The sequence below is a fragment of the Solanum verrucosum genome, unplaced genomic scaffold (assembly GCF_900185275.1).
Source record: "Solanum verrucosum unplaced genomic scaffold, falcon-dt-bn FXZP01000102.1, whole genome shotgun sequence".
NCBI classification, from domain to species: Eukaryota; Viridiplantae; Streptophyta; class Magnoliopsida; order Solanales; family Solanaceae; genus Solanum; species Solanum verrucosum.
Genome location: NW_026019930.1, coordinates 446,047 through 456,321, shown reverse-complemented (window position 1 = coordinate 456,321; position 10,275 = coordinate 446,047). Strand labels below are relative to the sequence as shown.

Here is a 10,275-nt window from a genome sequence, read left to right as displayed (position 1 = left end):
TCAAACATCAATGTAGACGAAATTCTGATATTCCTTAAAAGGACCTCAGTGAACTTAGATCAACTTAATACAAATATACCTTCATATTTCATTAAGCAAGAGAAGTAAGCTTTTAAGAGCCTTGTGATTTCTTTTTGAGTCCTCTAATCAAGTTACAACTACTGATACAGAAGCACTACCACTGGACTTCAAGCTACATTTCCAGGGAATAAAGTTTGTTCGACTTCCATTTGTAGTTCTTGAGATAAGTCGTTGCAGAATGCATGACTCTGAACGCTCTAGACTAAACAGTATAACTCAGCCAATTTTAGGAGCAAGATAAAACTTTGGATCCCGGAAAAACCTTGTGATTGTCTCAGCTGTTGTGGGTGAAAGATCAGTAGTTTCCAGAAGGTACTCCTTTGACGACTTAGCTATTGCTTCAATTGAACCAATAGTTTGATTAAGCTGAAACAGACGAAAGAAAAGAGAGTGAGTCGAGGACTAAATGCATGAAATTGATGATGTGCACTTCTATCATTCTTTAAAGCACATGCTATGAACAGGAAAAGGTAACAAATCTGATGCAACACAACTCGGAAATATCACTAAATAAATTACCACATTTGCGCCATGGCTGTCAACCCCAGGTATAGATGTAACCACTTGTAGGTAAATCTCCATGGCCTGTACTGATTTTTCCTTCTAACAGCAAGACAAAATCTCTCAGGTTTAGAAAAAAATCAGGTGATTAGTCAGAAGAGATTGGGGAAGCTGTTCAACCATCTACCTCAGCTTTTATTTTTGCCAATGCATCCTGGCGTTTGCATGCTGCAACAGATATTTTGGAGGTAAATTATATATTTAAGTTTCTTTTGTTTAGCTTGAGAGAACTGCCATCTTACCCCCACGAGCATGTGCTATCTTCACAATTTTTTCGAAGCCCATCTCCAGATCTCGAACAGGAACAAATGTTGGCCTTCCAAGTTGCACTCCATACCTTCAAAAAGATAAAGAGATTATCCTAGTTCTTCAAATAAGCACCAGTTTGATATACAGAATACAATTGAAGGTGAGGTTAAAATTGACTCACTTGATATAGGAGTGTATCAAAGAATCATTCTGTTCCTTTGTAGGAAGGGTGATAACAACATAGAAGTTTGCAAACTGCTCCTTCAATTTCTGAACTCTACATCAATTCACAATCTTATCAATTTTAGATCAAGTGAAACTGGAGTTTGAGAGATATACGGCATGTTTACTTTCTATAGAAAGATTCTGTATCGACACCATCCCAATTGGTCAGAAACATGAAAGCTACTGACAAACCACCGCAGTTAAAGATAAAATCCTGTAAATCGGAAATGTTATTACTTCCATTAGCTAAAGAAAGAATTTATATGAAGACCAAGACAGCTGAAAAGATTAGTTTTACCGGTGCAATTGGCACAATATTTAAACGGAAAGAATTTTCCCTGAGAAAGCAAGAGATGAAATTGAGAAAGGAAGGGTGTTGTTCATCCCTCCATGTGCTACTCATCATACAAACGCCACTGCTACCTGCAAGAGTTGATGGTCAATGGTAATGCATGTCATTTGCTTTGTAGGTGCAGTGCAATTGATCCTTTAAAATGGCAATCTAGAACAATTAATATATCTGGAAATATTGTTTACCAAAAGCAAAACAAATGCTGAAAATACTGTTCCTAGAGATGAGAACTGCAAAAACTTTGTAAAGAACTTATTTGAGAGTACATTACTGATTCTCCTAAACACTAGAGACAAATAAAGTAAAAAATAGCGTATTACGCAGAACAAGCAAGTGAGCAGATAAATTTTCTTCCATACATGAGAACTATTGATCTTAATCATTCAAAGCTAAGAATAAGCAAATGAAGTCATTCAAGCAATTTGTTAATATAAATTGTCAAAATATTTGTCATCTAAAAATTACTAAACATTGATGGTAATGATCAATACAACACACACATCAAATAATACATAAAACACAATTGTTCGCGATGTTTATCAAGCCTCCAAAATCTCCATATCACACATTCAAACATAGAAGTGCATTACTTTGAGCGGTAGGAACTCAGTTGAACAAACCAGTCACAAAAGAAAATCAGACTATTCCACTTCTAGTCCCAAATACATCATGTACAAAGTAACCTTACAGATCATTTGAGATTTAGAACGTAAAGCTGATCCATCACCTCTCGAACTAAACACTGATCAAATTTATCAGCAGATAGGGGAATCAGGAATGGGATGCCACTTATGAACTTCTATAACAGGCAGAATAAAATTCAAATTCACATGCTTGAAATGCATTTTAGGTTTTAATCAAACAAAATTGACATCATGAAGATAGAGTAAATACTCAAAAATCTACTACGAGTACGTTAAATCAAATTCCAAAAAATCAGAACCGAGTAAATTACAAACTTATTTCCTTTCAAAATCCGAAACTCAATGCTTGAAATGCATTTCAAGTTATAATCAAACAAAATTGACAAAAAAACTTTCATGAAAAACAGAGTAAATACACAAAAATCTACTTCAAGTACGTTAATCAAATTCCAAAAATTCAGAACTGAGTAAATTACAGACTTTAACTCCTTCAAAATTCGAAATAAACACAGAAAATGAAAAACTGAAACACGTATTAACACAAAGTCAGTCATCATTCTTCATACATCACACAAATTTATAACAATACACTGTAAATTGCAATTTTGAAGCAGAATGAATTACTGATCCTTCAATTGCTGTTGTAAAACAAACAAAAAAATCGTTGAACAAGAGGAAATGAGATAATACTTGAAGTCCATAAGCTTGCAGGATTTGAAAATGGCGTCGAGTCTCTGAATCCTCGATTCATCACTAATTTTTCAGATTTTTTTTGTGATTTCAGCATTTGAATATTCTGAGTTGGTTTATATACATCCCGTCCTCCAATTTTTGGGCCATTTGGGCCTGGGTCCGTCCAACTGACCAAACCATTTTTGTGGTAATAGTTTATACGGATAAGCCATTTTTGAACCGAATTTTAAATAATAGTCACTATTTGAAATTTTATTTAAAAGGTAGTTACTTTTGATGTGGAAATATGGTGAAACGGCTTTCGAACTTAAATAAGTGAAAACTTAGCTATTTTTAGTGACTTTTGAATCTCTTAACTATTTTAAGTTACCTATTTTATTCGCGCCAATTGTAAATTTGGAAAAGGTAAAGGGACCATCGTAACAAATACAAATTTAAGATTAAAAATAATTTAAGATATTTCATGCATGTCTAATATTGACATAAATATCTATTAAGAGGTGGTTAAGTCGATTTTATTGTATGGAATGGAGTGTTGATTAGTTAAAAACTCCTATTTTAAAAGAGATATAGTGGCGAAAATGATGTCATTGAGATTGATGTGTAAGAATACTAGGTTGAGTGGAATTAGGAATAGTAATAACCGGGGTAAAGTGGAGTGACTTCTTTGGTGGACTAAATGAGGGAAGAGAGGTTGAGATGGTTTGGCCATGTAAAAAGGAGATGTGGAGAAGATGTGAGTGGTTGGATATAGTGGGGATGAAAAAAAATTAGAAGTAAGGCGAAGAAGTAATTAAAAAAGACGATTAGATAAAAATACGACACATCTTCAACTTACAAATGATATAAAGGTAAATGGATAGTAGGTAGTTGAATGTTGTCACGGTATCAACCTATTCATATAGTCTTTTGACTTGGTGATAGGGTAGAGCACGTGCTTCAACAAGAAGCACAGATTTTATTCAATCGCCAATAGTCAATTTCATTCATCCTCACAAAACAAATCTTCTTTGGAATCAAAGCACAGAATAACAGTAGATTCTACAAAGTTCCATTCTTTGATGGAGCACCCAACACAAATTTCACAATTGATAGCAGTCCTCAAAACACTTTGAATTAACTCAGCACAATCTTAAAACAGAAGAGAAAAATCAAAAAAAGCCTCTGAAATGCCCACCATTGATTTAAGCAGAACACCTTTATGTGTCACTCTTTTTCCTTCTTTTCAACAAGGACCCAAGATTCAATTTTCCCTTACAAATTCACCTGTTAATTCGTTTCTGTATAGTTTCAAACCTAAAAGATTTCATTTCTTGAAACCATGTTCTTCCTTAAGGGAAACCAAGAAACAGCAGACCCTTTTGAAGACACCAAACAAATCTCCTCAGAGCTTCAGGAAATTGCTTAACTTGAACCCCAAAAATGATGATGGTGCGAGTGAGAGGGATAGTGGGTCAGGAGATGATGATACTGCTATTAAAGGTACCATTTTGGCTGGTCTTTTGATTGTGGGTGTGATTGGTGGATTTGGAACTGTTGGGTACATATACAAGGACCAGATTAATGCTTTCTTGAACCAGTTTTCTGGCATTATTGAAGGTAATCTCATATGACTTCTTGTATTAGGTTTCCATACTTGCTTGTGGACATTAGAATTTGGATTCTAAGTAGACTACATAAACTTGTAATGTATAAGATATGTTTAGATAGTTCTATTGGTTAATAGTTCAATCAATTAACAAACTGTGCTTCAATCCCCGAATCGATTGGCTTCCACTATATCAATAGTCATTCCACTCAATTGAGGTGTTAACAATTAGGCGCAATACATATATATGTCCTTTGACTCGACTTCAATTGACATCACACAAGTAGACACTTAATCTATCATGAAGTTGAACAAGATACACATGTCCTACATGACAAATCTCACAAGTATACACTTAATCTAAATGGGAGTTGAAAGCTTCTTTTTGGTGAATGACCATAAATTTCTAATTAGAAAATTTTATGCGAAAATATGAATTGACTCTTGGGCTCGTGGCTATTTTTCTTTGGTATTTCCATATTACTGCTAGAATGATGCACCAATCATGTAGTTGTTGCCTAACCTGACACGGTCTTCTTGTCTTGGATAAAACAAAACTATTTGGCGAACATCTACTCTTTTCCTCCTTGTGTTTTCCTGTCTCCTCCTCATGTGTCAATAATTGGTGAAATAGCATTTCCAAACAAGTATTACCGCTTGCCAAGCTCAAGGTTTCTTTATCTTGTAGACCTGTTTGAACTGATTTGTGTTCCATGTGGCTTTTTTGGTGCTAGTTTGCTTCGTAATACAATTATCTCACACAATTCAGTTTGGTGGAAATTTTAAACAAAACTGAGATACTTGTAAGCCAAATGAATAAAGAATGCAATGATTTTCAAGATTTATCATGTGAGTATACTTTTATGAATTCATTTTGATTGAGGCTCCTCACATGGCAGGTTATGGGCCAGCTGGATATGCTCTTTTTGTTGCAGTTTATGCTGGACTAGAAGTAAGAATTAAACTCTGTTTCCTTGGTTTAAACTATTTCAAGAAGCTGCAGCGATGTACTTGTTAAGGGTATAATGTTGTCTAGTTGGAAAAGCTTTTTGTGGACATAAAATATGGTGTATTTTCTGGTCCGGTTCCATCATACTAGGTTGTGCATGCCTAAGTTTTGTACTTCAGAAGATACTCATAGAGGGCTTATACTATGAACTAACACGAAGTAGCAAGAGTTAATGTTCTTATTTTGTCAGAAAGTGAAACTAATGTATTTTCAGTCAAGTTTCTTGGGCTTTTGCTTGACCAATGTTCTAGTTCTTATTCATAATAGATTAAATGTGCCTAGCTCAATAAGTGAAACTTTTAGAGTTTCTATATGGAACTGACTTTCAATATTACACTTCTGATATAGATCCTTGCAATACCTGCCATTCCGTTGACCATGTCGGCTGGTCTTCTATTTGGCACTGTCACTGGGACCATCATTGTTTCCATTGGTGGAACGGTAAGCTGATCATTCCGTTCAATATAGCCACGATGATGTACAATGTGTTCTCAATAGTGTGATATGCACTCAGGTGGCGGCAAGTGTTGCGTTCTTGATTGCCAGATATTTTGCTCGTGAACGTATTCTTAAGCTGGTCGAAGGGAACAAGAAATTTCTCGCAATAGACAAAGCAATTGGAGAAAATGGTTTCAAAGTTGTTACTCTTCTCCGTTTGAGCCCTTTGCTTCCATTTTCTCTTGGGAATTATCTTTATGGACTTACTTCAGTTGAGTTTGTACCATATGTTCTAGGAAGGTGAGTCTCATTTTCTATTTTCACTTCCTTCTTCACCTTTAGGCTAATGTTCAGATGTCTAAATTTCTGTGTTTTGGGTTCACTTCGAGGATGAAGTTCATTTTCTAGGATTTGGAAGAATTCGGATTCTTTTCCCCTTATTTGCCGTTGCATGTTTGTATTCATGTGAAAATGTATCTTAACATATGCATATAGAAAGGAATACCTCAGTGCTAAAATTTTGCATGAATTGCGTAATTTGATATCAGGCCTTTCAGTCACTTAGGCATTTATTTGTTGTCAGAGAGATGTTTTTGAGGTGGAAATTCCAAGGTAACAGCTATCATATGGTATGTGATATCTGGTGATACAAATGAGCTTTCCATTACATGATCAATTACAAGCGCCGAAAAAAAGAAAAACCTAAATTGTGGGGAGAAGAAGAACAGGCTGTGTCTTTTACAGGCCTGTTTTCTGTTTTGTATAGTGATATCAAACTCTTTTTTACAGTCTTTGATCACCTTGGGTGATATTTAGCATTAGCAAAGCTGTTTTGTTGAACAATGTAGTAAGGATTTGTTTGCAATCTAGATTCTAGATTTGTGGAAGTAGCCTCTCCTTCAGATTTCTTTTTTTTTAGATATGAGGGTTTGGTTGAGGGTAGTGCAATGCCATAGCTATCCAAGAGTGCGAGTATATGATAGCTTCATTTTGTGGCAAATGTACTTTTGCTTTTTGAGGACTTGTTGATTCACTTGTCAGGCATGTTCTTCATATTGATAAAATCTTATGTTTTGTATGCAGTTGGCTTGGAATGCTTCCTGGATCATGGGCTTACGTGAGTGCAGGTGCATTTGGCCGTGCAATTCTTGTGAGTTTGCCACTTGTTTATCTTGTTCACTTATCTGTGTAATCTTTGTCTCTTCTTATAATCAGTCATTATTTCTGTGATTTTATTCTTCCAGTCCTGCTGAAATTAGGATTGCATTTTCTTGTTAAGAGAAGTAGGCAGAGTATATAACATTTGAAATTGCTTCAGAAGTGTACTCTTACCAATTTATCGTTGTTTTTCTCAACTAGAAACATTACTTGCTCTGCTTGGTTGACTGACACTTGCCTAGTGGAGGCAAAAACATTAGGTGATTCCTCCCCATCTTGCTAAGTCTTGGTGGACAAAGTTACCTGGTATCTGTGTAGGTAGGTACCCATGAAATTGGTCGAGGTGTGTGCAAGCTAGCCCCAACACCATGATTATCAAAAAAAGAAGGAAAAAGGACGTTATGTTTTATTCATGACAAGCTAACACGGTTGAGATTAAGTACCTGCCAACTATTCTGATTTGATTCTTATGGACTATGAAAACAAAAGTAGGGTATTGGGCATGTAAGACCCAAATTGAGACATTCCTTTTTCAGTGCTATTGATTAGCTTTACAACCATTCATATGTTCCAACTTTGTTCAAATTGAGATATTGTAAGTTGTTGCCTTTCCATCCTTGATGTCATAACATTTAAAGTTCTGTTCATTTGGGAAGTTTCAAACTTAAATAATAAACTAATAACTCACAAGAAATTCAGTAACTCCGTCAATGAACTTATATTTCTTGATGTTCCAGCAAGAAGGATCTGAAATTGGCCTAGGAGGAAACCAGCTATTGACCCTTGGAGTTGGTTTATTGTTTACAGCACTTGCTGCAACTTATGTAACACGGCTCGCTAAGGTAACACTGATCATTTCCTATTACACTGTGTTCATACTGAACCTAGTGTATTTTGATACTTGCATATCCTTGATCTCTGTCATGAAAGATCGATCTGTATTTTATGATCAATCAGTTGTAACTTACTTGTTCTTCACCAATGCAGGACGCTGTAAAAGACATTGAGTAAGCAGAATTATTTGTGCCCTAACCAAGTAGAGTTTACATGCTCTTTTATCAACATGCACAGGTGCACTGAGCTCCCGCTATGTACAACTACCTCGTGTAAATTGAAAAAACGATAAATAGTTGATGAAGTCAGATAGGACAAGTTGAGTTGTATCATCTTAGTTGTATCATATCGTTGTTCTGATGCGTAGCATTCAAGCATTGCGTTGCCAATATCTCCCTTCAACGTCCTCTGCTGCTGAACTCTTGTTAGGGAAAACATAATGAACAGAAAGGAATAAAGGGATTAATTAGCCCCTACTTGTGCTTAAAGTTGTAGCACAATTATGATTTTATTTGAATTGCATTAATCTAACTCACTTGAACTGTTGAGAATGAACATTCTTATTCCGGGCATTTCACTCCCTAATCAGATGCAAATGTAGCATGCCGACACCGAGTCCATCTAAAGCAAGTACTTTCGATGCAGAGCATAATTTATATGTAAAAAATTATGAAAGTTTGCAATAAATAGTAGATATAAATGCATTATTGTAAATCTTGGATATGCTTCTGTCCCTAATTGTGCTTCAGTAGAGGATGCACCTGTATCTCTAGGGGATGGCAATGAGGCGGTTTTATGGCTATGCGAGGTGGGGTGGGTTCAAGATAGTAAATGAAAATGGTTCATTTACATGCTTCCCAATCGATCTTTAAAAAACAAAAAATTTAAGTTATCATCTATTAAATTAATACAACTTAAAGAGAAAATGAATTAATATTTATAAATTTTATTTTTAGTATCAAACTTGATTAAAAAAGATAAATATTCAAAAAATTATGCAGAACGGGTTCATGCGGTGAGGATTTATGCAGGGTGGGATAGGCCGGTTGAAAAAGAAAAAAATTGTAATGCTTGGTGGAGTGGGGCGGGTTAAAATTTTTGCGGGTTAAACTTAACACCCCATTGTTATCTCTATGTATCTCAAACACTCCAGTTCCATTCACATTTTCGATTGTGCAAGAGATATCACATATATTTACCTTATTTGCTTCAATTTGTTTAGAGCAATTTAATTTAACATAAAATTTAAGAAATCAATTTTTTTTTTTAAAACTTCTAATTGAAGTTTTGAATTGACATAATATTTGTGTGACCGAAACTATGGACATACATGAACTTGGACAAGGTGGTAACTCATGAGTATAATAAAAGCATCCTTGTGCATTGTGAAAAGTTGTAAATTAAAGTTATTAAAATTGGATAAGGACTTGAAAATTAATTATTTGAGTGAACAAGAACAAATCTTACACTGAATTATAAATTGGGAAAAAAATCTGAAATATATCCGAGTTTGACTGAAATTGTTGTAACAATATCGAACTTTGTTAGAATGTAGATAATTGAGAGAGAAAAGAAGAAATTGTATTGAACTGAATTGATAAGATATTTTGTCACACCATTTACATTCACTGATGGTCCTTATTTATACATTGTTCTAGATCTAACTAGCTCAAACAGATAGATGCCAGCTCAACATACTATCACCTGCACATCTAACTAACTTTTACGACTTGACAATCACATTGTATATCAGACTTGAGTTGTAACAAGTATATCCATGTATATCTACTATAGTCATCCACAATAATTAGGAAATATTGTTTGTTATCAAAAGTAGATGTCTTATAAGGACCCCATAGGTCAATGTGGACAAGAGAAAAAGGTACATCAGCTCTTGAAACACTATGTGGAAAAAACAAGTCTAGATTGTTTGGCTAATGGACATACACAACATTTATTTTGTAGAAAACTAGTGTCAGAAAGAAAACCTATATTCTTCATGGTAGATGATGAAGTGTGTCCTAGCCTCCTATGCCACATATCAACTTCATCTCTATTCTTTGTTGCTGCAACAACATGTATGCCTCTATGATTAGTATGACTCCAATTCTTTACAACATCATTGAGAATGTATAATCCATCCCTCTTTCTACCAGTTCCCTTGACCCTGCCACTTGAGAGATCCTGACACACACATTGATCAGGGAAGAAAGTAACCACACAATGAAGCTCTTTAGTCAGTTTAGCTATTGATAACAAATTAAATTTGAAGTCTAGGACATGCAATACATCCTCCACAATATCAATATCGAACAATTTTAGGCTGCCAATGTGTGTAATATTTGCTTTATGCCCTGTAGGAAGCTGCACTTTATCTCCTATTTTTTTTACGATTATGAAAGTTTCTTCTAGCCTTTTTATGTTAGCTGTAACATGGTGTGTT

General features: G+C 35.0%; 3 protein-coding genes across 5 annotated transcripts in view; 1 reads left to right on the top strand and 2 right to left on the bottom strand.

Annotated features, from left to right (window-relative positions):
• LOC125830656 (60S ribosomal protein L7a-2-like) overlaps positions 1 to 10,275 on the bottom strand; it is a 431,324-nt gene that overhangs the window by 81,891 nt on the left and 339,158 nt on the right. The window lies entirely within an intron of this gene.
• On the bottom strand, positions 121 to 2,878 carry LOC125830675 (protein PARTING DANCERS homolog). 2 transcript variants are annotated; one of them, XM_049509857.1, is made up of 8 exons: positions 2,803 to 2,878; positions 1,415 to 1,539; positions 1,242 to 1,330; positions 1,073 to 1,168; positions 885 to 979; positions 770 to 810; positions 601 to 684; positions 121 to 447 (listed from the first exon to the last, which is right to left on the bottom strand). In XM_049509857.1, the coding sequence occupies exons 1-8, from the start codon at positions 2,861 to 2,863 to the stop codon at positions 298 to 300; spliced, it is 741 nt and encodes a 246-aa protein (XP_049365814.1). In that variant the 5' UTR covers positions 2,864 to 2,878; the 3' UTR covers positions 121 to 297. The 2 variants fall into 2 exon arrangements, with proteins under 2 accessions (XP_049365814.1, XP_049365820.1); XM_049509863.1 differs by having other exon boundaries at positions 601 to 681.
• On the top strand, positions 3,971 to 8,402 carry LOC125830637 (uncharacterized). Its single transcript, XM_049509815.1, has 7 exons — positions 3,971 to 4,404; positions 5,293 to 5,345; positions 5,751 to 5,843; positions 5,917 to 6,140; positions 6,924 to 6,990; positions 7,736 to 7,840; positions 7,986 to 8,402. Exons 1-7 carry the CDS (start codon positions 3,975 to 3,977, stop codon positions 8,007 to 8,009), a joined length of 996 nt encoding a protein of 331 aa, XP_049365772.1. The 5' UTR covers positions 3,971 to 3,974; the 3' UTR covers positions 8,010 to 8,402.

What these genes read in the sequence shown, in the direction of transcription:
- LOC125830637 (XM_049509815.1), top strand. Translation starts at nt 3,975, where the DNA reads ATGCCCACCATTGATTTAAGCAGAACACCTTTATGTGTCACTCTTTTT. An exon ending in GTACCATATGTTCTAGGAAG is followed by an intron (nt 6,141 to 6,923) that starts GTGAGTCTCATT and finishes TTTTGTATGCAG; the next exon opens with TTGGCTTGGAATGCTTCCTG. An exon ending in CATTTGGCCGTGCAATTCTT is followed by an intron (nt 6,991 to 7,735) that starts GTGAGTTTGCCA and finishes TTGATGTTCCAG; the next exon opens with CAAGAAGGATCTGAAATTGG.
- LOC125830675 (XM_049509857.1), bottom strand. Translation starts at nt 2,863, where the DNA reads ATGAATCGAGGATTCAGAGACTCGACGCCATTTTCAAATCCTGCAAGC. An exon ending in ATATTGTGCCAATTGCACCG is followed by an intron (nt 1,331 to 1,414) that starts GTAAAACTAATC and finishes TCCGATTTACAG; the next exon opens with GATTTTATCTTTAACTGCGG. An exon ending in ACAGCCATGGCGCAAATGTG is followed by an intron (nt 448 to 600) that starts GTAATTTATTTA and finishes CGTCTGTTTCAG; the next exon opens with CTTAATCAAACTATTGGTTC.